This window comes from Metarhizium robertsii, assembly GCF_000187425.2.
Source record: "Metarhizium robertsii ARSEF 23 chromosome Unknown MAA_Scf_3, whole genome shotgun sequence".
Classification (NCBI taxonomy): Eukaryota; Fungi; Ascomycota; class Sordariomycetes; order Hypocreales; family Clavicipitaceae; genus Metarhizium; species Metarhizium robertsii.
In genome coordinates this window covers 2,812,175-2,837,183 of record NW_011942171.1, presented here as the reverse complement: position 1 = coordinate 2,837,183, position 25,009 = coordinate 2,812,175, and the positions used below count along the sequence as shown (strand labels likewise).

General features: G+C 51.6%; 6 protein-coding genes across 6 annotated transcripts; 3 read left to right on the top strand and 3 right to left on the bottom strand.

The window, feature by feature from the left end:
* Positions 1 to 65: 65 nt before the first annotated feature.
* On the top strand, positions 66 to 2,993 carry MAA_03560 (DNA ligase (Polydeoxyribonucleotide synthase); the record flags this gene model as incomplete). The annotated part of the gene is made up of 4 exons (XM_007821558.2): positions 66 to 121; positions 231 to 1,565; positions 1,619 to 2,387; positions 2,457 to 2,993. 4 exons carry the CDS (start codon positions 66 to 68, stop codon positions 2,991 to 2,993), a joined length of 2,697 nt encoding a protein of 898 aa, XP_007819749.2.
* Positions 2,994 to 3,234: 241 nt separating this feature from the next.
* MAA_03561 (voltage gated chloride channel) lies at positions 3,235 to 6,349 on the bottom strand (the record flags this gene model as incomplete). The annotated part of the gene is made up of 6 exons (XM_007821559.2): positions 3,235 to 4,533; positions 4,584 to 4,769; positions 4,833 to 4,924; positions 4,978 to 5,092; positions 5,144 to 5,296; positions 5,357 to 6,349. 6 exons carry the CDS (start codon positions 6,347 to 6,349, stop codon positions 3,235 to 3,237), a joined length of 2,838 nt encoding a protein of 945 aa, XP_007819750.2.
* A 451-nt stretch (positions 6,350 to 6,800) lies between these two features.
* Positions 6,801 to 8,866, top strand: MAA_03562 (DUF1941-domain-containing protein; the record flags this gene model as incomplete). The annotated part of the gene is made up of 3 exons (XM_007821560.1): positions 6,801 to 7,201; positions 7,284 to 7,590; positions 7,652 to 8,866. 3 exons carry the CDS (start codon positions 6,801 to 6,803, stop codon positions 8,864 to 8,866), a joined length of 1,923 nt encoding a protein of 640 aa, XP_007819751.1.
* An 82-nt stretch (positions 8,867 to 8,948) lies between these two features.
* On the bottom strand, positions 8,949 to 9,611 carry MAA_03563 (uncharacterized protein; the record flags this gene model as incomplete). Its single annotated transcript, XM_007821561.1, has 1 exon — positions 8,949 to 9,611. One exon carries the CDS (start codon positions 9,609 to 9,611, stop codon positions 8,949 to 8,951), a length of 663 nt encoding a protein of 220 aa, XP_007819752.1.
* Positions 9,612 to 9,962: 351 nt separating this feature from the next.
* On the bottom strand, positions 9,963 to 11,620 carry MAA_03564 (Major facilitator superfamily domain, general substrate transporter; the record flags this gene model as incomplete). Its single annotated transcript, XM_007821562.2, has 4 exons — positions 9,963 to 11,164; positions 11,242 to 11,301; positions 11,366 to 11,444; positions 11,504 to 11,620. 4 exons carry the CDS (start codon positions 11,618 to 11,620, stop codon positions 9,963 to 9,965), a joined length of 1,458 nt encoding a protein of 485 aa, XP_007819753.2.
* Positions 11,621 to 17,510: 5,890 nt separating this feature from the next.
* MAA_03565 (Small GTPase superfamily, Rho type) lies at positions 17,511 to 18,833 on the top strand (the record flags this gene model as incomplete). The annotated part of the gene is made up of 4 exons (XM_007821563.2): positions 17,511 to 17,533; positions 17,922 to 18,041; positions 18,288 to 18,666; positions 18,768 to 18,833. 4 exons carry the CDS (start codon positions 17,511 to 17,513, stop codon positions 18,831 to 18,833), a joined length of 588 nt encoding a protein of 195 aa, XP_007819754.2.
* Between the last annotated feature and the right edge of the window lie 6,176 nt (positions 18,834 to 25,009).

The window sequence follows — 25,009 nt, the reverse complement described above, 5'->3', positions numbered from 1 at the left end:
ACAAGAGCCTGGGAAATATCTTGCGCCGGTCTCTGGTACAATTGGCACTTGGAAGACAGCGTATCATGGCGCCGCCGAAGCAGGCGACCTTGGGGTATGTGAAGGGTCAGAGCACTTTGGGGTGCGTGAATTGGTGATGAAAGCTATAAATTATGATGAATAGCAGTGTTGTTGAAATGCTTGCAAATGAGCTGAGAAGTACTAATTGGAATGTTTTCGGGCGCCTGTAGGAAATTCTTTGGTGTGAAGAACCCGGCACCACAACAGCAGACGAAGCTTACATTTGCGACGAAAGCCCGTGCTGTGGAGGGGGGCGACGAGGATGCGAGTGCGAAGGAAAATACAGATCCCGATCATGGTGAGTTTCTATTTGACCGCGACGCTAATAATACCGCTATGAAAGAGGGGATCGCTGACGTGAGCTGGTTAGATTCTAAGAAGCGAGCCCGTGTGCCAAGTCAAAATAGTACCGTAAAACTCGAGGATGACGAGGACGATGGACCTGTGGTCAAGCGAGTGAGAAGAAGTAGAGTTAAGGTCGAGGAAGACGAGGATGATGAGCCTGCCCAGTCGATGCCCAAGAAAGAAGATAATGTCAAGGATGTGACAATCAAACAATCTGTTGAAGAGGTTCCCAAAAAGGAAGGAGACGCCAAAGATGTAAAAATCAAGAAAAAGAGCCAGAGTCCGGATCCCGACCGCAAGCCCCTTAAGACCGCAGATGATGGGTTCAAAGAAGAGGCGGCTTCAGAGTCTGGCTCAGAGGCTGAAGAAGATGCAGACGTCGATGAGAAGCCAGAAGTTGCTGCAAAGGCAAGGGAAAAGGTGCAAACACAGCTCCAGTCCAAGACTGCTCAGCACCCTTATCCTGATTGGCAACCAGGTAGCCCTGTTCCATATGCAGCACTATGCCAAACATTCTCATTAATTGAGATGACGACGAAGCGATTGATCATTATGGGGCATTGCTCGCTGTTTCTCCGGCAAGTTATGCGACTCACCCCGGACGATTTGCTCCCTACGGTTCTTCTCATGATTAACAAACTTGCACCTGACTATGCTGGAATTGAGCTCGGTATTGGTGAGTCTCTCATCATGAAGGCTATTGGTGAGACTACTGGGCGAAGCTTGCAAATCATCAAGGCGGATCAAAAAGAGATTGGTGATTTAGGTCTCGTGGCAGTCAAGAGTAGATCTACGCAGCCAACCATGTTCAAACCCAAGCCGCTTACGGTGAGAGGCGTGCACCAGGGTCTGATGAACATTGCTACTGTTACTGGTAACGGTGCTCAGGGCCGAAAAGTCGACGGCATCAAGAAGCTCTTGTCTGCTGCCGATGCCTACTCTACTGTCAAGGCAGACATTACCAAGGATAAGGGCGGTCCAAGTGAAGCCAAGTTTATCATCAGGTTCCTCGAAGGCAAGCTGAGATTGGGTCTTGCCGAAAGAACCGTGCTGGTTTCTCTTGCCCAGGCCATCGTCTGCCATGAGGCTGAGCAAAAGGGCAAGGTTCCCAGCACCACCGACATGGAGAATGGAGAATCTATTCTCAAGACGGTGTACAGGTATGTAACCGCGAGAACGAACCAAGCTTTTCTTGGTACTAAACTGTGTGTAGTGAGCTGCCTAGCTACGATGCCATCATTCCAGCAGTTCTTTCGCATGGGATCATGAACCTGAGAGAATGCTGTAAGCTGCGTCCTGGCGTGCCCCTGAAGCCCATGTTGGCGAAACCCACAAAAGCCATTACCGAAGTACTCGATCGATTCGAGGGTCAAAAGTTCACTTGCGAGTACAAGTACGACGGCGAGCGAGCTCAAATTCACTACGTCGCCAGGGATTCAGATCAGGAGTTGAGCCAGGAAACCTCTGGAGCCGCCAAACAAGCAGCCGATGGAGTCGCTAGCATTTTCTCCAGAAACTCGGAAGATTTGTCCAAGAAATATCCCGATATCCTCGCCAAGCTGCACACTTGGGTCAAGAATGACACCAAGAGTTTTGTGTTGGACTGTGAGACGGTAGCCTGGGATGTCTCTGAGAAGAAGGTGCTCCCGTTCCAGCAGCTCATGACACGAAAGAAAAAGGACGTCAAGCTGGAAGACGTCAAGGTCAAAGTATGCGTGTTTGCCTTTGACTTGCTGTATTTGAACGGTCTCCCCGTCGTGGAGAAGTCGCTGCGTGAAAGACGAGAGCTGCTCCAGCAGTCCTTTGCGCCAGTCGAGGGTGAATTTGCGTTTGCGACCTATATGGATGGCCAGGAACTAGATGAGATCCAACTCTTTCTGGATGAGAGCGTCAAAGCCTCATGCGAAGGCCTGATGGTCAAGATGCTGGACGGAACTGAAAGTGGATATGAGCCCAGCAAACGCAGTCGGAACTGGCTCAAGGTATGGCCGGTCTCAGCCATCATCAAAAATGAAAAAAGAAGAGAAACAATTGCTAACATCCTCCCCCAGGTAAAGAAGGACTATCTCGCCGGCGTAGGCGATTCGCTAGACCTCGTCGTTCTCGGCGCATACTACGGCCGGGGAAAACGAACCTCCGTCTACGGCGCGTTCCTGCTCGCGTGCTATAACCCGGCCAACGACACCTACGAAACCGTCTGCAACATCGGCACCGGCTTCTCGGAGCAAGTCCTCGAAGAACTTCACGCCCAGTTGTCCGAAATCGTCATCGACCGCCCCAAGCCATTCTACTCGCACTCCGCGGGCGGGCAGCACCAGCCGGACGTGTGGTTCGAACCCCGCTACGTCTGGGAGGTGAAGACGGCCGACTTGACGCTCAGTCCGCGGTACAAGGCTGGCTGCAAGGAGGGCGTCGACCCGGCGGGCGACAAGGGCATCAGTCTGCGGTTCCCGCGGTTCATTAAGATCCGCGACGATAAGAAGCCGGATGAGGCGACGAGCAGCAGGCAGATTGCCGAAATGTATAGGAAGCAGGAGAGCGTGACGAAGAATAAGGGGCCCTCCGTGGACGATGATTTCGAGTACTGAGTCATTGCAATATTCGCGTCAGGGGGGAGGGGTTCGCATGTTTATTGATGTATTACAAAGCGGTTGGCATTTTCCAATTCACCAATGCGTCGAGTATGTTGTTGGTTGAAGTAGCTCGGTGGAGTGTTGTCTCGGCGTTTGTGGCTCACATACATGATAGGGGGTCGGTGTGTGTTTGAAGCAAGCATATACATTCAATGTGTACGTCTAATCGCTGCATAATACATGATCAATGAAAAGTCTATAATATACTCGCCGCATCATCTGTATCCTCGACCCTCAACAACCCATGCTCCTCACCAGTGTCTTGCTCACGCTCATTGCTGTCCAATGCACTAGCTCGCGTATTGCCTGCTGGCGCAGTCCCCGTTCTCCTCGTCTCATCTGCCCCGTTGAGAACGTACCACACATCCTTTTTGGTAAGAAGACCCTGCAGAACGCCGCGATCAGCGAAGAGAACGTATCGAAGACCGAGCTTCTGAAAATACGTCACTACGAGGTGCAGGTCCGTACGGGACGGGAGCGTCAGGGGAGTCTGGTCCATCCACGGACGAAGATCCAGTATCGTCCGGGGATCGGCAAGCGACTGATGAGAGAAGAAGACTTCTGTCTCTGTAGACAAGGAACGGGGTGGCTGCGTTGCAGTGCGGATATTGTAGCTTAATTCTGCGCGGGATATGTATCCGAGCAGAATGGCCTCGCGGGGATCCGAGATGACTGGGAATCCGCGGTAAGCGTGCATCTCGAGGATCGTGTTGAGAGAAGAAATTGTGTGTCCGGTGGCGGTAAGCACGTTCAGATCCTCGATCCGGGTCATGATTTGGGATGCAGGGATGTCGGGGATGGTCATTTCTTCGGAGTTGTCGAGGAACGGGTACTCATTAAAATGGATCCACGACTCGTAAATGCCACGGCGGGAGAAGGCGTCTCCTACCCACTTGGATATCATGACGGCTACCATGATGGGCAGGACGTAGGTCAGCGCGCCGGTGAGTTCGAACATGATTACGACAATGGAGACGGTCATTCGAGTGACGCCTGCCAGGGCCGCGGATGCGCCGATGATGGCGTATGTGCCTGGGGTGATGCACGGGACGTCTGGTGCGCAAGAGGCAAAGAAGACGAACTTGGGGTGGTTGTGAACCCAGATTTCCATTATAATTCCCACGGCGCGGCCTGTCAATGCGCCAATTGCCATGGATGGAAGGATGATGCCGGCGGGAATCTGGAGGCCAAAGGTGATGCTTGCGAGGAAGAAGCCCAGTACTGCCGCAAATATGAGCAGCACGACGGTCCCGGCGGATGCTGTGCCTGTCCTACAAAGGCCAATAGGGTCGTCAAGAACACGGGAGCATTCCGAGAACAAGCTCGACACGAGCTCCGTCGACTGGACTTTCATGTAAAAGTTTGGGTAGTTGATGAGAGCTGTGAGGAGAGCCACGGCAAGAACTTGAATAATCGGTCCAGGCAGCCAACGTTGGGTCTTCTTCCAGCGTGCGACAGCCATGTTGGTGCGGATGAAAAGACCACCGTAAACGCCCTGTTGCGTGTCAGTTTCGCAGTTGGACTCAGAAAATGAGGGAACTATACCCCAAAGATGCCCAGAATGGCATAAGGAATAATTTCGAAACCGTGCCAATCCACGCTGTACTTGGTCTGATACAAGACGAGCTTGCCTGATCGGAAGGGATCAAAGGCTTGTAAACAGACGGCTGCTGTCATGGCACATACGAAGCTCTGCCACATGGTCTTATCCGGAAAGTAGTACGACAGTTGCTGCAGTTCATATCAACACCGGCGTATGAGGATGGGATGTGCTTCGGAAAGAGGGAGCTTTACCTCGAGACTAAACAAGACGCCCCCAATGGGCGAGCCAAAGGCCACAGAGATGCCAGATGCGGCGGCTGCCGAAAGAACCTCTCGTTTCCGAGCTGACGCTTGTTAGACCGGACTGCAGCTTCGGGCTGGATCAAGTGAATCTGACCTTCATTTTCTCTAATATTGGGGAACAGTTTGATGAACAAGTTTGCGCAACAGCAAGCTACGTGCACCAACGGGCCCTCCTTTCCAAGCCACATGCCGGACGCTACAGCAAGCACCTAGAGTCTCATCAGAGCACTGCTCACACATAGATGAAGGACAAAACATACCAGACCAATGGATTTCGTGATCAAGGTCCAAGTGCCTAAGAATCTTCTTATGACAAAGCCACCCAGGACTGTCTTGAGCTCAGGGATGCCGCTATGCTTGGCATACATGGCATATTCCTGTACAAGAAGAGCAGCACAGTATGCCAATGTTATCTTGTAACTTGGTTAGCCAGGGTATGGAAATAATTTCAAGATGCACGTGGAGATTCTTACAGAATAAAGGAGATAGAAGAGGTACTCGACAACCCATTTCCCCCCAGCAGCTTGGACACCAAGAGCCTCGCTCCAATACTTCCATCCAGCACATTTGGAACCTTGATCATAGCCATAACAGCAAAAGTTCTTGTTGAGATAGAAATGGCCGCCCTCCGGCCCGCTGGAACAAAAGCCTAGTTTCAGGTCTCCCAGCCAGTCGCTTGATACGTTTATTCCCGCAGCAATTGCGCCAACGAGCAAGCCCGTCAAGACCAGAATAACCCAGACTTGACTGGCATCTATAAAATGTTGAAAATAGCCCATGATTCCGCTCGCGCTAGATGACAGCACACGCATTCGCTGTCGTTCTTTGGTGTACTCGAAGATCCAGTCAATGGCCGTCAGGTCCTCATACCCGACTCGTCGGCCAGGGCCTTCGGTGTACCAATCGTGAGACACTCCATCTTTGGAACCCGCAATAAACGCGTTAGATTGCGTCCTTTGCGGCGAACCTGTGACCACGGATATATTTCCACCGCGCTGGTGCCGCCGCTGAGGAGACGGGGTGTCTTGTCGGCCGGCGGACGGCGAGCCCGTGAGGGATGAGAAGAAGCGAGATGGACCAGATAGCACCGACGGCTTCGGCTTGCGCTTAAAGGACAGCGGGGTGTTCAAGTCCTGGCCAAAGGGGTCGTCGTCGAGAACGTGGCCATGGGCGGCAATGTCGTGGTCACTCTCTTCGTCGAGGAAGTCGAGCTCGTCCCTGTCGTCGGTGGATGGCGGCGTGCGCGCATTCGGGGGTGAACGGGACGAGGATGAGGCAGAGGCAGAGGCAGAGGCAAATTGATCGTGCTGGGCGGCTCCAGACATGATGCGGCTCGTCCCATTTTCCAGCGGCCGTGGGATGAAGCTGGGATGGGTTTGATGTTGAGCAAGTTTAAAGTCGCACTGCGCCGCCTTCGAGTTGGCCAAGAAGAGGCGTGGCTTGGCAGAGGCATCAGTCTCGCGCATTGACGGGGGACATGGAATGTAGCGCTAGGCGCCGCTCTGCAGGGGTCATCAGCCGCCACCGACCCAAATAGCGGGCGCGATTAACAGCGAAAGATCCACTGACATGGACATGAGGCGGCTGGTTGGGCCCACATGCAGCCTGGCAATTTACACCAGACTTGACATCAACACGACGTCAACCCACGCTGATTGGGTGCTTGTCGTGGGTTTTCTTGCAACATATCCTTCATCACCACGTCAAACATCGACTTCCAGTATAACAACCATGGTTTGATTTACATTGCAGATACAAAATGACTGTTTGCTCGAATTCCTGAATACATACGACACCATATGCAACACCTTTTCGGACCCGAAAATCCAGCCGCGGCAGAAGCAGCCTCCATGAGATCCTGCTCACCCATATCGGACTTGAGAAGAAGACTTTGAACATCAACTTCATCAAATCAACATGGATCATCAATCAGCCGCCCAATCCCGCCAATCCTTCCCATCCTCACAAGCAGACTCTCCGAATAGTCAAACCCCCACAATCTCCCAAATCCAAGCATTTCTCAGGTCCAAGGACGACACCCAGCGCTTCGTCGGCCTGGCTCTCCTCAAGTCTGTCCTCGACAACACGCCTAACCTCCGGCAGGATGAGCAAGTCGTCAAGGCCCTATGGGACAGCATATCCCCCCGGTTTCTGGACAGACTCATAAAAACAGGGTCCAAGCCCTCGGGTGAAAATAGCAAGGAGATGTTGGACCTCGTTGTGTCCGTCATCCACACATTTGCTGCGCTACTGCCCGAGTCGGCGAGGAGCGAGGATAAGTTCACGGAGAGAATACCTGGACTCGTGGGAGCTGTATTGTACAGGCATGTCATAGACCCTAGATAGATTCCTTTCCTTTTCACTTATTTGTAAATATGCAGGCTTGCTAACAGAATACAGTTCTGACGAGACAACGGCCTTGCTATTACAACTTCTTCACACGCTCGTCAGCACGCCAGCCGGCGCAAAAGCCTTCATTGACACAGGCGATGTCAGCGCCCTAAGCGAGATTGCCCCAACACATGCCGTTGTTATGGATATCTTTTGCTTCGCGTGGCTGAATGGCATGGCCATCGTTGTAGAGAAGCACGTGTTGATCAACCAAATTGTTGATACGATCCAATCGCTCGTGTCTTCATTCTCGGGCACGGATGGTGTTACCCTACTCGAATTCCTGGGAACTTTTTTTAGACAGGCTGACCCAACTGTACGCCACCTCGTCCTTCCGAATCTATTCCCAGAGAATACGCAACTAACCATGATGACAGGTCCTCCCCCATGAACCTGGATGGCTAAAAACAGCCGTCGGCTTCATCCAAACCCTCGTCACCAGTCGTCCCAACACGGCCGCCAGATCAGCCTACACCAACGCCGCCGCATCCCTTCTACAGGCCTACCCACAGTCAACACCAAAGCTACTCTTCGCCGAAAACACAAAGGACGACAAACCATTCGGGTACCTCTTGATAAATCTCATGCTTATAGACATCCGATCATCTGCGCCAACACTCCTCGAACAACTAAACAGTCCCGAGTACGCCAAACTCTCCCGTCGACTAGCGTCCGCCTTTGACGTTATTTCCATCTTCATCGGACATCTTGTCCGATGTCTCGAAGACGAGTCCCTCGACACGCTCATCATGTCTCCAGACAGTCTGTTAAAGCTGCGTAAAGGCATTTCAGAAACCATGTCTGTGACAGTAGAGTACCTCCGTGACAGGTGGGATGCCACATTTGCCGGAGCAATGGGCCTGCACCCCGATGCGAGAGCTTCCAATGCCGAAACAGCATCCGGCTCGCATCGAACATTGGCATGGGACTCCATGGTAAATACAGCCGATGAGGATCCATTGATTTTGTCGGCGGTGAGGGCGCTAGCGCTCTGGCTAAGGGAGGACGAGAACGAGACGCTGCGAAAGGAAGCAACAGGTTTGACCGACATGCTAATGGAGCTTTATCAGAGCAGTTCCTCAGAGAAGCTAGACTTCCGAGCCGCTATACTGGTGGGCATGGAAGCCTTGGTCACCCTCCCGCAAGGGCGCCAGTTGTTCCTCCACAACGACGGGTGGAGGATTCTGAGCAAAGACCTCATTAGTCTTCTTCAAAGCTCCAAAGAGATTGACCGTGCAAACGCCTCGAGGGGCATTGAAATCGTGCGGATTTTACTCTCGGTAGCCGAGGAAGAGTCGTCAGGTACGTCAGAGGAGTGGATGGATCTCATCACCGCTGTGGCAGCATGGGATGTGCCCACGCAGAGCGTCTCCCCGCTAGCACAGGAGTTGCAGGTTGCTGTTTTGCAACTATGCTGTACCTTGTTGGTTAGTGCGAGCGAGGGCATGCGCAGCAGATACAGACAGTCTATTACTGCGGTTCAGGGAAACGCCGCTGAGTTGAGGCGGAAAATCGGCAAGGACGACGAGTTGGCCGAGGCGATGGAAGACGTTGTAGATACATTGGATGGGGTGACGCTAGGAACCCGGTAGGTAGTCAAACCAGAACACCTAGTCGAAATTTTTACAACCCGTCCGACAAGGCCATTTGGGTTCGTATCGAGAGCGCCGTGTATTAAGCAGCCCCAACTTGTTGGCCCAACGTAGTAGCCGCCTCTGCAGCCCTGCCCTTGCTCCGCGCAGCCTCTGCCTTGGCCCTCTTCTTCCGCGCCCTCCTCACTTCGATCTCAACATGCTGCATCTCCGCATTGACAGACACCAGGCGCGGGACGACGTCCTCGACAGCCCTGATGGAATGGCGCTGAGCAGCCCGCAGCGGCATGGGCGTCAGAATGCCAAACCAACGAAGAGGATCGCACATCTTCTTGCTCTTCGTCTCCTCTTTGCCGTCCTTTTCTCCCAGTGTACCCGGCGACCTGGCGGATTCGCCATCTCCAGACGCGTCATGAGCTTTCTCCGCGGTTTTGTTTTCGTGCTCGTCCCCTTCCGCCTCTACAAAGGTGGACTTGTCCTGGGAAGTTGTCGTCACAGTGAATCTGGGAACCCCGTTTTCGACGTTGGTTATGCCAACCCGTCGGCTGGCTCTCATTCTCTCATCGTAGTGATCCTGGCCATATCTCAGGCCACGTTCGCCGGAAAAGTTGGCCCTAGCGATGTTGTGATATACGTCTGACTGGAGACCGGAGAGATGCTTGCGCAGGGTTGTGTATTCGTCTAGCAAGGTGAGATAACGCTCTAGAAGCTGGTCGACGCGGTCTTGGTCTTGGTCCAAAGACATGGCGGGTTTTAGCCCGAGCGGCGACGTGATTCAAGGTCGGGTGCGGCTGAGAGGGGTGATGAGAGGTGATATGAGGCTACTCGACTTGCACGATAGTCCTCGCTCTGGATTTTGCCTTCAAGAATTAGCCTGTTGGGCTCAATAGTGTCTTGCACGGGTGATGGCGCAAGCACAACAGGGTCGGGTTGAGGCATCCAAAGTCAAAGTCCACGTTCCGAAGCTCAAGTGGGCCTGGTCAGCCTGCCGCTCCCGACTTCAAGCCCCCCCCGCCTTGCACACACACTCATCTTGGCATACATTAAAACATACTTCGTTATTCATGCTCCAGTCTACAAAGTAGATTCTAACAGTTCATGACAAGGTATCTTCCTCTGTGGCGCGCTGGTTCATCTTCTTCCACAACGGCGGCCCTCCGATGAAGGTCGCACACAACATCGACGTGATGCCCGAGATGATTGCCAAACTCCACCCCACAGTTCCGAATCCCGCAATTTCATTTACAAACCCGCCCAGCAGAGGCCCTATCATAACTCCTGCAGAAAATGCAATATTGTACAATGCATAGCCCAGAGCGATGGGTTTCGCTCCCCGATCTTTGTATCGCCCTTCGATGGCATATGTAATTTCAGCCGTGACGGGGCCAAATGTGAAGGCGACCCCAATACCAACCCCCGCTAGGAGACCGCACAGCATGACTTTATGTGCCGTAGTATTGTCTGTCACGAATCGAAGGCAAACGAGGAAAGGAGTATATGTCATGAATCCAAACGCAGACAGCCACCGGGGGCCGTATCGATCGCAGAGGTGCCCTACGACAGGGCCAAGACATGTAGGAAAGACCAACGGAAGAAATATGAGCCCTGCTCCTACAGAATCCCATCGGAATGTCGCCTTGACGAAAATCGGAAGGGTGCTGTCAAATGCCGCTAATACAGCAGCTTCTGCCACAGTTCCCCAAAGTGCAGCAAGAAGTCTCGGGCTGGTAAACAGTCCGAACATCTCCTTGACGGTCAGCTGGCCGGGTTGCTTTTCACCACAGAGGTTTTCGTCGTCGTATGGCTGGCTTTGCAACGTCTCCTCTGCATCATCTGCCTTTGAGGACGTGCTGCGGCTTGGTACGTGGGTGATTTCGGATTGCATCGTTTCCGCTTGTTGTAGCCATTTCGCCGCATTCTTCTTCTCAATCACCAAGAGACGAAAGGCAACATCAACGCCAACCAAAGCAAAGCACATTGCCCATACTTGATAATAGCCACTCTTTGCGAAAACAACGCCTCCTAGTAAAGGTGAGCTCATCGTGCCCAAGGCTAGGGCGATGCCCACCCATCCCATAGCCCAGCCTATTCGTTCCGTGGGCACTGTATCGACGACAAGAGCTAGGCCAACTGACCACGTCAGAGCACTAGTCATGCCTTGCAACATTCGGCCGAGCATCAACATGGCGACGTTTTTCATGAAGCAAAGGAGAAACGTAGCGGCGGTAAGGATGGCAAGCCCAACGAGCATCGGAGCTCGTCGGTTCTTTGTTCTATCGGCGAGAATACCCCAGACGGCTTTACTTGTGTCAGTTGATAGATTTCTCAAGTGTGTTATGATGCGGCATCTTTGTGTTTACAAAGGATTCACTCACGTGCGGAAATGAAGACGGCTATACCAAAGGCCGCCAGCGAAATGGAGATCCAAAATTGCACTGTGACCGCTTAGCATGTGCGAATTATTTTTTTGAGTGGCTACCTGAAGAAATCCTCCCTTACCTTTACTTTTACGAACACCAGCCCGTGACTCCAACTCATATGGTAGTACAGGCACGATGACGGCATAGGGAAAGATATCCTAGGATCACACTTTAGCACCAACTTGCATATTCGGACTTTTTCCCAAACAATACGCACAGTAAAAACAGCAGTTGCCACCATCAAAAGAATAAAAGTCACGGATGAGCGCACTTCCAAGAGCCAAGGCCGTTTACCCCTTCTTGTTATCATGTCCCAAACTCTCGGTATCGTCATTTTGAGGTGGTATATCTTTTGATTTCTCAATTTAAACAAAATATATCATATAAGAAACTTCAAGGTAAGAATAAATCTTGCCCATTCTAGGGATAATCTTTTTTGTTTTACTTTTTGGCGTAATCGGCAATTAATGGTCTCGAGTATGCTTGTAAAGGTCTGGATCTATAAACGAGTCTTGAAAAGAAAAAAGGGTAAAGAAGCTGGGATGGACCCCCCAGAACAGCAATACAAAGAAAGAGAGACGGCCTCGCGTATTAATAGTATCATGCCACAGCGATGGATTACGTACGGCTAACGGGCGACGGTTGTATAGTATAAGCCAAATAGGTTTCCTTCGGTTATATAACTCCGCGGGTCCCGAAACCACGTTTTGGTGCAAACTACATGATGGATCAGCACACAACTTCGACTACCAAACACGGAGCTGTTTGAGAGATTCGGCAGCGGAGGAGGAGCCTCAAAGACGGGTTCGGAGCTGCAGAACGTCTGGGTCTGTGTGGGTGCCGTTGTACGTAAAGGGGGCTCACGGCCGTCCCAAGGAAGATCGGTCTGCGGGCGTCCGAATGCTTATTCCTGTCTGACTTGGATTGCGCAATGCCGTCAGGAGCCCCAATTGCAGTCAAAGTGATGGACAGTTTGTTGACGCTTTGTTTCTGTTTGGTGCCGTCTTTCCGGACCGCAACGCTTGAGATGGAAAGTATATACATGTTCAGCCAGTGCGCAACCTCCCGAGAGAGACCATGTAACGCTACGGAGCTTGGTGGATACTGCAAGTACGTAGGCGTCAGGAGCGAATGTGACGGTCTGTCGTCCGTGGCTGATTTTCAAAGGAGAAGACATTGCTCAATTCTCGTCACGGTGAAGTCGTCGGGAAAGGGGACGAAGGGAAGGAAGGCATCACCACAGGATTGACTTCAGCCAACTTCCTAAACCGGATTTGAAGAACTGTATGCAAAAACCCGACTTGGGTCTCCTTGCCCCTTCTTGCCTAGCTCCGTTGTCCTCCCTTTATAATCTTTTGCACTCTTTACAAAGACCTGTTCGGAAAGACGGCATTCTTTAAGCTTCATCTCTAGCTCGACGTCGTGCGCGTACGTGGACCAAAGCCATGGACACATGCCCGGCATGTCCCCAGCCACGTCTGATTGTGTAAGATGTCAATACCCCGGGCTCCGGGTTGCCGAATCGCCACGGCACTTTGTGTGCCGCCTCAAAGGCGCTAGATCCAGAGGCAGATCGTTTATATGGGCCGGACACCAACTACGTGGCAGATTGAGTAGCATCGTGAATGGTGGTCAGACCTCCTACATTTCGTCGTCAGAAAACATGTCATGCGGTGCTAGAGAAATGATCTAGGCCGTCTGCGGGCAAGCAAATGCTGGGAGACAGTATACAGCCAATGTCACACCGACATATCATGACTTCAGCCTTCGAGTGGAAGGATAGTGTCTTGCGTGATCGGTTATTCGGCACCACGAGGGCTAGTTTTAGTTGAGGTTCCATTTTCCGAGAAGCAGAATGCGTCTGCCGAGATATTTAGAGGAGTACGTTTGCAAAACCTGCTATTTGGAATGCAGACCCTTCCGTCTTCGTTGCCGCTGGGAGGTTGTTGCTGACAAAGAGCCAGAGTCTGACAAAGCGTCTCGGTTACACATGGTTACTTTCGACAGAGTAGGATATTACTACTACTCCCCGTTCCCCTATGCCATGAGAATCTCTGGCAGCCATTATCCTGTCATCCGGTCCCTACCCCCGAGCCAGTCAGGGACCACTCATCACCCGCTTATCACCCGGTTACAGAATTCATGCTGGTCTTGAGGAAAAGATTTCAAGTGAGAATCGAACGATATGGGCCGGGACATGCGTTCGTTGCAGCCCCAGAGTTGTACGACATGACTTCAGATGCATCTTGTAAAAAGGAATATGGGTGCACCAGGAGTCAAAGTTCCCATGCTACGCCATTCATGTAAAGAATCATACGCAGTTTGAGAATGCTGACGCTAAGGCATTTGACGCAGAACAATCCCGGATCCTAGGGCACTCTCTTCGCTGCTTTGCCACCTTCACCTTTATAATGTCCTGCCTGCCACGTGCAAAATGGCCAGAGGTGCTTATGCAACAGCTTTCTTTTGCGACGAAAGCATTGGCCAGGGCATGATTGTTTAATGAAGGACCGTTGGCAAGGTATAGGATGGCATGCGGCCTTGTATCCATGTCTTCCTGTCCAGCTGCAACCTTCCGAGACGGGTCCTCGAACGAGTCGATCTAGCGTTTAATTTCAACCGCCTCTTCTTGTTCTTGCGCCGACGGATGCCTGCCTCGCGCAGCAAATCTTTTTGAAGCACGGTCTCGGCCCGGTGGATATCACCCTTGACGATGCGGCCTGTAGCCCTGTCGCATATCACGCGTAGCGTCAAGTATGAGAATGGTGAGTCCCGGCTATGGCATGGACTTGATCTCTTCTACCTCGCTATGCTTGATACAATATAAGCAAGCCGAACAACTTGGAACGGTCAGTGGGCAGGGACCGCTTCATCGATATGTCCGCTGCGGTCGTCAAAACTTTTCACATGCGAAAATTATTCAAGAGAGCATCCAATCTCCTGCAAGATATACATACGCATATATACATCGCCAAGCCTTTGTCAATCTATCACATCATGCGATAGTACATACTCCGTACCAAGTACGTGGTGCGCGAGATGGAGGTAGCATGCGAGGGTCTCAGTCTCCCTGCATCCTCCCACGACAATACTAACCCAATCAGACATGGGACTCTTGCAAACATGCATTGTGTATGACAGTGAGTGAGGGCTTTGTCACAAGAAACAAAATTGATGAACGAGGAATCCCAGTCGCCACGGCTGTTTGAGTCCCTCAAAGCCTGAGCGTTTTCTGGGGTATCTTCTCTCCACGGCCTGCGGAAGGAACGCCAGTGATGGAAACGTGGCTCTGGGACTCCATGTCAAATATACCCTGTAGTTGCAAGGTTGGCACTACCCCTGGCCCACCGAGGGAGGGTACGAATTTTGAGTGCAGATCTCCCTTTTGTTCAAACGGTTTTTAGCCAACTGAATCTTGGAAACAGGAAATTGTGTTTGGCGAAACTGGGCAGTACGCCCTCTGATTGGCGCTGTCGGGCGGGTGACGAAGTCAGATGCTTTGGCGAAAGCCATCAATTGATCCGTGTTGGCTACCTAGGTCCTCCTCAGTGCGCCCGCCTGCATTTGCATTCAGGAAGACTCTTCATGACGAGACCCAGTTGAACTCTGACCGGCGTTGGTAAATCAACACTACTCCGTATTGATTTCCGTATCGGAATTGCCATGTTGGGGTCGAGACGACTGCCACTGCGGCTTACTCGGTATTCGACCAAATACAAGATGGATGACATTACGACGTAACGATGAATACTCGATCGAGAGGGATTACCTTTCAGATTTGACGTGACCGCCTGAGCACGTTTTGACTGGCGTCTGGCATGGGGCGCTCCTTCCGCGCCAGACAGATAGTCCCGCATATGCACTGACTGCATTGTACTCGCCTCATCGTGCTGTGATCTCGAAAGGCGAATAAAGGCGAATTTGTACTCGACACTCTGTACTGCGTAAACAAAGTACTACTAGAAAGTCCTGCATGTCTCATGGCCCTTCATGTCCTCGCGCCTCCCGTTTAAACATAGCGCAGCGTCGTACATCACACACCATGCAGCCAAGCCATCAACGGCCAAAGAGCCAAAGAGCTTCATGGACTCGGTCGTCTTGGCCTATTTGGTTCGCGCGAGAGCCCGCAAGCTGCAAGCGAGCAACTTCTACGTCACAGCACCTCAATCTTCCCAAATGGCTTGAACGTTGCACCGGCCCGAGGCCTGTCAGATCTTTGCCAGTCCACCACACCACTCCTACGCTGTTACTAGCCCAATGACCGTTGAGGTCAAGAGAAGGACGGGTTCGTACGCAGACCGTTGGTCGGTTCGCAACGCCAAACAGCACATCAGACACCCTCGGCGCTTTCCAGAGCACTTGCAGCTGCCCCGCTCGCCTCTCACCCGAAAGACACCCCATTGTCAGTTTGAGCAAAGAATGGGGAGCTTAGGAAATCGTTCGACCGACCGGGCCTCGTGGCCACGAGAACACGCATACTGAAGCAAAGAGGCATCAAGGCGACACCTCGCGGCACAATCATGGCTCACGCCGGTGTTCAAAGACCTTTGTTGATCAACGTCGCTGTTCGGTTGCACAATACACAAGCACAGAGTAGGCAATAATAATAAGCTGAGACAAACATGATATATACCGCAGCCACAATCACAAGCGTCAGGGACCGAGGTAAGTACGAGGACTGAGGAGTTGATACAGAAGGCTCACAAGCTCACAGCACCGCACAGCACAGCCGCAGCCACTGGATACTCCACACAGGCATACAATGCCACAAAGCCTTACTAGCAAATTATGTCGACGTTATAAAACTCGGTGTACTCGATGCGTACCAGGGAGACAAAGAATCAGAATGTTTGGACGGCGCAGGGGAGGCTAGGAACACTTATTGTATTCTGTGGCGTATATGGGACCGAGTACTGTAAGAGGTGAGAGAGTGTGTAAGAGCCGCCTTGGTTTCACGGGACGAGAACAGAGTAGCGTCAAACACTGCCTGGCACATTTTGGGCTGCTGGGGTCTCTGTCTCGATGACGGCATGGGTTGTGACATAGCACCCTGGGCAATTTTCCAGACAAGACGCCTAAAAGACAATTCTACACATGTACATACTACTACGTACAGCCCGGGCGCGACAAGGTCTGGGGAATAGACTGCCGTACGGAGTACTATTACGTGGTGCGCCATACTCCGTATACATATTACGACACAATACAAGATGGAACGCCAAGCACGGTTCGGGCGCAGAGCGGCGGAAGAGGCAAAGGCCTCCAAGGAAGCAGGTTGAATCGGGAAGGTTAAAGCGGGTTTGTGCAGTGCTTGCATTCAAATGCGCCATGGTGTCGAGTCGGGTTCAAGTCCAGGTTTTGTTTGCTCACTCTCATCTACGTGCGTATGTACGCTCTGGGTGCAGATGTCCTTTGAAGGAGGAGAGTGGAAGTCTGTTTTCTGCCAATCTGGGGCACAGCTGGTCGAGTTGGTGGATTGTGCTGCTGCACCAGGACGTTTGTGCTGCACCAATCCAGTCTGGGTGCGTTTCGATTGGTCCCAGAGTCTTTACTTTTGAGGTCTTCCGCATGGCCTTGGTCGGGTGAAGTGAGCAGTCAACCTGGTGTCCTTGGGCCATTCTGCACCCAGGTCACTTGCTCGTGTACACGGCGAGTGCTACTTACCCAGGTACTCCGTACCTAGGCCGTTGATGGTATGTACGTGCTTGCGTCCCGAACTCGACAAGGAGCTTGAGCACCTCAATGTCGAGCTGTTCGTGCTTGTCTTGACTCTTGACCACTTGACCGTCCCCTTGTCATTCGCCCGCTGGCCCACTGGCTCCTCTCGACCGCACCTGCCACACGATGACGGGCCCCTCCTTCCTAGGAAGCCTGCACTCTTGTGCTCCTGTAATACTCGTGTACTCCCGTACTCGTGCGCTCCTGCACTCGTCCTGCACCCCCCGAGCGCTTGGCTCAACTTCTCTGCTCCCCAAAAGGGCTTCTCAAGGGCTCCTCCGTCCTCAAGTGCTCACCGTGTCTGAAGCTTGTTCCTCATTACCCAACGTCAAGTCAAAAAGAGCCCGCGCTGCGACTTTTTGGCCTTTTGCGCCTCCATCTCCCAACCTCATCCTCATCCCGACTCACCTCGCCTCGACTCGCCTCGCCTCGACTCGACCCGACCATCTCTCGCCTCTCATCTTTTCTTCACGAGCTGTTTGCTGCGAAAGCGCTGCACCACAACCATGGCCGTCGTCGCAACCATCAAGTATGTCGGTCGCCATCCTTATCCTGCTGCCTCAATGCTGCATCCATGCCGCCGCATTCTTCACTTTTTACGCCCTCCACAGCGTCGTTGCCTGTTACCTCTTATCTGTTGCCCGATGCCCGTTTCTCTCTACTAGAGCACCCGCGCCATCTCCATCGCCGCATCCTCAACGCCCCCTACTATTTATTGCACCCTTTGCATCACCGAAATAGTACCTCACCACGCTTGCTTCCTTCGTCCCCGACGCTGAGGGTGCTGATCTCCTCGAGGCCGAAGCAAGTGGCCTGTGCCGTGCTAATACTAGTTTCCTTTCTGTCCACATGCGGCCGTGCTCCACCATGCATCATGCATCAGACTCTGGCTAACCGCTCGTGCAATTGTTTTTTAGATGCGTTGTCGTCGGCGACGGTGCTGTTGGCAAGACGTGCCTTCTCATCAGCTACACCACCAACAAATTCCCCTCCGAATATGTTCCGACGGTCTTTGATAACTATGCCGTTACGGTAATGTGAGTGGAGTAGCTGTTTTTTTTTTTCGCCTTCGCCTTCGCCATGGCCTTCAAACCCACTCGTTATCCCCGGGAAACGCGTCGAGCCAGATGCACATCTCCGTGCCCTATGCTGCTGAGGCTCGGGCGCGAGAACCAGCATAGATCGGCCTTTGCATGTGTTTCGTGGGTGCCGTGGCCAGCTTCCGCGACAAGGCAAAGGACACAAGCATGATGCCCACAAATTCTAACTTGATCGCGCCATAGGATCGGCGACGAACCCTATACCCTCGGCCTATTCGATACCGCCGGTCAAGAGGATTACGACAGACTACGACCTCTCTCATACCCTCAGACCGACGTCTTTCTCGTCTGCTTTAGCGTTACGTCGCCTGCTTCATTTGAAAACGTCCGCGAAAAATGGTTTCCCGAGGTCCATCACCACTGTCCTGGTGTTCCTTGCCTCATTGTTGGCACTCAGGTCGACTTAAGAGACGATCCCAGCGTTAAAGAGAAGCTCATGAAGCAGAAGATGACGCCTGTTAGGAGAGAAGACGGCGAGCGCATGGCTAAGGAGCTGCACGCTGTCAAGTATGTCGAATGCAGTGCGCTTACGCAATTCAAGCTGAAGGATGTGTTTGATGAGGTAGGTTGGCCACGGAGGGGGCACATGGCATGAAACCACGCCTTCTCTATTCTATCCCTGCGTCTCTAAATGAGATAGGTTGCTGACTTTTCCAATTTTAGGCAATCGTCGCCGCCTTAGAACCGCCGATGCCCAAAAAGAAATCTCACAAATGTCTAATCCTTTAAGGATACCCCATGCCGCGAATAAATAAAGACAAAGGATGAAATTGAAGAGAGAGGGAAAGAAACACTCATATACCTCACTTCATGAAATGATGCGGCCTTGGCCTTCGTATATTGTTACATGGCCAGAAGATGAAAAAGGCCTTTGGCTGGCCTTGAAATTTAGACACCAGCGAACAGAGGCGAAAGAAATAGCATTGGCTGTGGCATAGCTGCTGGATCAAGGAGCAACAGAGTGCGAGAGCCCGAGTATATGTCAAGGCAGCGAAATGAAGTATCTCATATTTGGAAGACAGAACGTTTTGGCTATGGTGCTCTAGCAGATATATTGTGCTCGCGGAATCATTTGGCCGACACAAGCCGTGATGGCAGTGGGCTATACTGTTTCAGACATGGCTTTGCTACATTGTTATAGGGCTGGATAAGTAAGCTTCCGGCTACGCTATTTCGGACACTGGTTTTTTCGAAGAGGGGATCTGCGGTGCTACCTGTTGTTACTCTGTATTTTCTGTTGGCGGGACTGGGCAACTTTTTTTTTATTTAACATTTCCATACATTGATGCTTTGATAGGATAGTTTGGCGATTGGAGTGCAATTATATCGAATTCTTGTCTCAGATGATGTATGAAGTAATTTGTAGATATATTGGCGGAGAATTATATTTCCGCCGTTGGCTCCTCGTCCCTTGTCCAGTCCTGACTTGAAAATTGTTGCCACTTGTACGGAGTACAGTGAAATCTGATAGTATTATTATCATCAGTTCCAGTGTAGTTCTACGGCCGAAGCTGGGGGCCATGAAGTACCAGGCAACTAGCTACTTAGACCTACCTACTAAGTACCTAGATAGGTAGTTGACACTTGACATATATGGCTGCGAGCGTGCGCTTGTGACGAGCGGTATCCCACATGTCAACTCACTTTTTTTTTCTGCCTTCAATGTTTCTTTCTCCCCACCTACTCTCTACCTAGGAGACTTCCAACCAGTTCTTGACTCGACTCTATTCGCGCAGCGTTAGCTCGTTCATCGTTAAAGGTGCGCAGTCGCCCAATTCCCGTGGCGTCCTGATATCAGCACGTCGTGTGCTCTCCTGCTCTTCTACAGCTTCGCAGACCGCCTTGGGAGGGCACAATGGTGGAAAGGGGGGTTGGACGAAAGCGGATTTTGGCCAAGGTGGCCGAGTTGGAAGCTAAATGGGCTTACCAGGTAAAAATTCATTTTCGATTCGAATGATGGTGTTATGATATGAATGTACTGTAGACGCTTTTAATTTATGGATTGATTACCCTGAACTACGTCACATGTTTTCTGATGTCCCTCTACGGTTTGAAATTGAATCATCGGCGTCGCCTTTTACACGACGGTTTCGTACTCGGCCCGGTTCACCATCATCTACTACAACATACAAGCTCAGACTCGCCTTGTCAGTCCTCGCTCGTAAACGACAAAATAACTGTCAAGAAAGGAACAGAGTGCCCGACTTAGTCCCTGAATCACCACTAGACTGCTTTCCGTGGCTCTAGCCCCCATCAAAACTGGGCCATAATCGACTGCGGCGTCATGCCAATTCTGACAACATTTGATAACAACATGATCAGGGAGCAGATGCCCCAGGGGCCCCAAAGAGCTAAATAAACGAAGATGTGTGCCGTTTCTGAGTGGGATGCGAAGATTGTGACGTTCGGGGGAATCACGGCTTGACAGTAGCGACGTTGAGGGCCAGAAGTCATAGTTCCTCATTCTGACAGTATTTTCATCTAGTACTTACCTCTCGCTAGTCCTCACTCTCTCTAATGTGTGATAGATCACCTTGATACTTGGAATCCGGCGGCGTATCCACTTCGATGGGACACAACACACTTCACCTATGGCTCTATGGTATGGACGATCAGCCAGGAGGATCTGCTATCCAACGCGAGTTCTGACAATTCGGTTCATGCTGAACTTCGCATGCGTCTCAGCGGGGACGACTCTGCGGATATTGAAGATGACTCGTCGCAGGGGTGGATGATATTGATGATCTAGGCATGCGCAGTATCATGGACAGGATCATGGGGGCAATGGATATAGAAGATCCTGTCCATTTGTGCGTAGGTATTGACCCTCCTTGGCCCAGCGGCTGGACGACTCGTAAACAGATCCTAGCAATAGGGGGAATTGTTGAATCTGGTAAGAGGCGAATGTGGAGGAGACATCTCCTGCTTATCACAATAACAGGAAGGAGACGATGTTGGCTGCGGCGTAGGCCTTGTGTGAGGTAATGTGTGGAGTTCCATGATGATGATGAAGAGGACGGGGAGGATGGGATCGGAAAGCGTGGCTGGCCATAGTGTTGTGAGTTAAGCTGTCTGGGCCGGGAGGCACCGTATGAGTGTTGGTTAGAATTGGCACCTACTGGTGTAGGCCTTTTTTAACTAGTTTCGCGGGAAGTTGTGCCGCAGAACAATTCATGTTTGCAACAATGCAATTAATTAAATGGTACTCGAATACTCTTGAGCTGGTGTTGATGGTTAGCTGGTTGTTGGGAAGCCAGTCTCATAAGGTGAAGAACAGTACCATGCAACTTATTTTTTGCAGTTTATAAAAAAGTTTCCTGGACGTGGAATATAGTATGCCGGGTTGAACAAATACCTTTTCCTAGATGTATCGTGGGCATTTGCCAAATCTTGTATCCCAGGTTGTCATCTGCGTAACAGCCGCACACGACCATGAGTGATACGACAGCCAGGGCATGCAGCCAAGCTCGGGGCCCGGAGCAGACATCTCAGCTCGCCTCGTGTTTGCTTGGCGTGGTTAGAGGAAATCTGCCGTTTCATGAGACTGTACTCCGTATGTATTTCACAGTTGACCTCGCTCAAGCCTGGCTTGGAACAAGCTGGCGGGGGAGTCCCGTCGTGTTCTCTTCCTGCTCCAGTCTTGGCCAGCCTCGCCACGCTCGATCCTGACCTGGCTTTGTCAACCTGAAAACAAGGCATGAACCACGGAGCAGATGTATTGCACTAATGGCCGAACAAGAGGGGTCTGAAGGGGCTGTCGCTTTGTTCCGATACCGAAGCCGGTCGCAGCGTAGGGCAGTAAGTACGAGACAGCGTGTTGACTGTATGTAACATGTCAATTGTTTTAGCCGGGCTGAGCTTGGCCTATTTCGGGTGTACAATGTGGTTATGCCTGTCTGCCTTCGCATCAATGACATGCCAGCCATGTGACCGCATGCCGGCCATACCACACTAACAACGGGAGGGACCCCTGACTCGGCCTTGGCCCTCTGAGGCTTTGATGCAGTCACAAGTCCACGAGTTGAGAAAATGGGTGACGCTGCATTGATGGTCGACCCCACAGGTTGCCCGATCTGCCACAAGATTCGGGAAGGGAATCAGGATTAATTACGGAGTACATGCGAATCACTGCTGCGGCCAGGGCTCAAGGACCCCTTTTGCGGTTTCAAGGCAGGTAAACAAACCTGCGAGAGATGAGAGGTACGTAATCGCACAGGCGAGAACGGGCATGGAGGAATGCGGGCAAACGTCAAACAGTAATAGTCTCCGTCCTGACCATGACAGAAGGGATGTGGATGGCGGACGTTTCATGCCCAGGCCTGCACGGTAAACAAGCTGCCCCAATGATTAGGAACTGGTCGAAGCTGACTTGGCACGAGGACACGAGAGATGAGAGCACGGCCTCTTGGTTGGTACTGTTAGCTCTGTGCTTGTCCAGCATTTAACTTCTCTGTACTCTTAGCATCATTTGCATCTGTGAGCGAGCGGCAGTTGGAACAGGCTTTTCCATGTCCCCAGCCCACTTCTGTCTTCATCTTGGCCTGATTGTTGCAACAGTGTACTCCGTACGGAGTACATACGTAGTGGTTGTACCCCGTATTGAATGAGCGACAGTCATGTTGTGCATTAACCCTCATTTCGCACATCACAAAGCCCCCGCCGTGATGGGGTAGGAGCGATTGGGGCACTGCGGCCTTGTCTGTTAAAAAGGCAGTCGAGTGTTGCTTCTTGCAATAATCAAGTGTTTGTTTCAGTGTCGCTTCATCGTGCTTGTCGTGGCCGCTGGCACAATGGAGTCACTTGGACTGTGTTGGGGGACCACTCCTTATTTGCCTCTTCAATGCATTCCCCCCTGCCTGCTTGAATCATGTCCAGAAGAAAGGAAAAGAAGAAGGGCATTATTGACTATGCACTTTGTAGTACATAGAAGATACGTACATACAATGGCTTGATGGAGATGCGGAATATTCCATGGTCGCCCACTGCACTGCCGGAACTTAGGGGCGTGTGGTAGCCCAATGCGAAGTATTATTATCCAGGGTTGGCAGACAAGAGTCCACCAGTGCTTGCTTGCAATAGTACATTCTTGCTGCGGGAACATGTCGTGTTGGATGCCTAAATGATTGACGCAAAACGGCGTAAAGATGCAGAGAGAACAAAGAACTTGGAAAGGAGAGAAAAGAAAATACTCGGCAGGTTGAATGTCAAGCCGTCGGCAGGCAAGGGCTACAGATGAAGCAGGAACGAGACCAGCCTCCATTGCTTGTTTCCTCTCCATGACCCCCATGTCGCGGGCACTCGTCATGGTTCTCGACAAAGTACCTCTAAGGACTAACCTACTTAAGTACTTAAATACCTGGTACCCCTTACGGAGGAGTAGCATTAATTTGCGATGTCTGCAATTTACCAAATACCAAGGTGCGAAGTACTTGGGTAATACCGGCAACATGCCATCATGTCCACATCCCGTGTGGCGGATGCTCAAGAAGAAGAGAGTAAGAGAGTGTGGCTTGTGCATGCGTGAGTGTGTGTGAATGAAATGACATGACATGTCCACCACTTCATCTACACCATACTGCCTTCCGGATATGGACCATTATTGAATTGGATGCAAGAGATTACGATTGGCCATGGTCACACTGTCAGGTGAACTGCACTTTGCCGTGGCCATGTCTAACGTTAATATATCCCCGGGCCTGTGACATTGGCTACCAAGAGCGCCGCGTACACCATGCGTATTTGCATCAGCCTCCGGTTCGTCCATCTAAGTAGGTACGTACTCGATACCTCGCTTCGGTTGTATTCCATACAGCATAATGCCGAGTAGAACTATGCAATTCAGAGGCTCGACATCTGGCAGCGCCTTCATTGCTCCGTGCTCCGTATTGTATGTACATACATTGTCCGTGGTCTGGACAGAGTAGCATCACGGCATGCCCCTGGTCTTGGACCTGGACCTGGACCTGGACCATCACCCCTGCCAGGGGTTCATTAAACTAACATGTACGGAGTATCAGCGGGCTAATAGCACTGCTAGGAGACCAGTTTAGGCAAAAGCACCCACACTCATGGGTCGTTGGAAATAACGTAACGAGAACCATGAGAACGGCATCAACGGCGAATTCAGGCGACAGAAGCTCAAGTGCTGGTTTTTTGCGGCTTCAAATCGTGTCTGGTGCTTGGTGTCTTTCAATGTTTGTGCCCACTCGATCACCTTGAGCATCGCTCCTCCGCCATGTCACTCTTGCCCCTGTTCAGTCCCCCCCCGTCTGTTGGCCAACCACGGCTTACGAAACCCAGCCCACTCCCCCTAGTCCAGGCACGGCGTCGGGTACCTCATCTCTCTCTTCACGAATGAAGCGTGTCAAAGTGCGCGAGACCCTCCTGTCAGGTACTGGGTACCCCGTCACTCAGTAATGGGTACTGCCAATGTGTGCCGTTGGAGCACCTGCAGCATTTGCACTTGAGCGCGTGCTAGATTCTGGGCTTAGCCGCTTCTGAAAGCTGCCAGAAGTGCATGTATTTGTACATGTCAATAGTAGAGACACTGGTCTTGCGCCTGGTTCCTGAAGTAAAATCCTTTTCTCCTCGATCCTACAGAGCTCCTTGCCCTCGGTACGCTTCTCATCTCCATCCAATCTTCTTCTTCTTCTTCTTCCTCCTACTACTGAGTAACCCTCATCCTGCTCTATTCTCAACGGGTGCACGCTCTGTTACCCAGCCTTTCTCCTTTTCATTTCCCTTCATCGGTTTTTTTTTTAATATTCGCAACTCCGTGCTCAACCACGCTTTTGCCGTTTTCTATTCTTCCGCCTTGCCTGTTTCTCCAACTGTCCAGGGGGACGGCCCTTGTTGACCATACACATATTCATTGTGTACCGAGTACGGGGTCCCTTTTCCTCTTC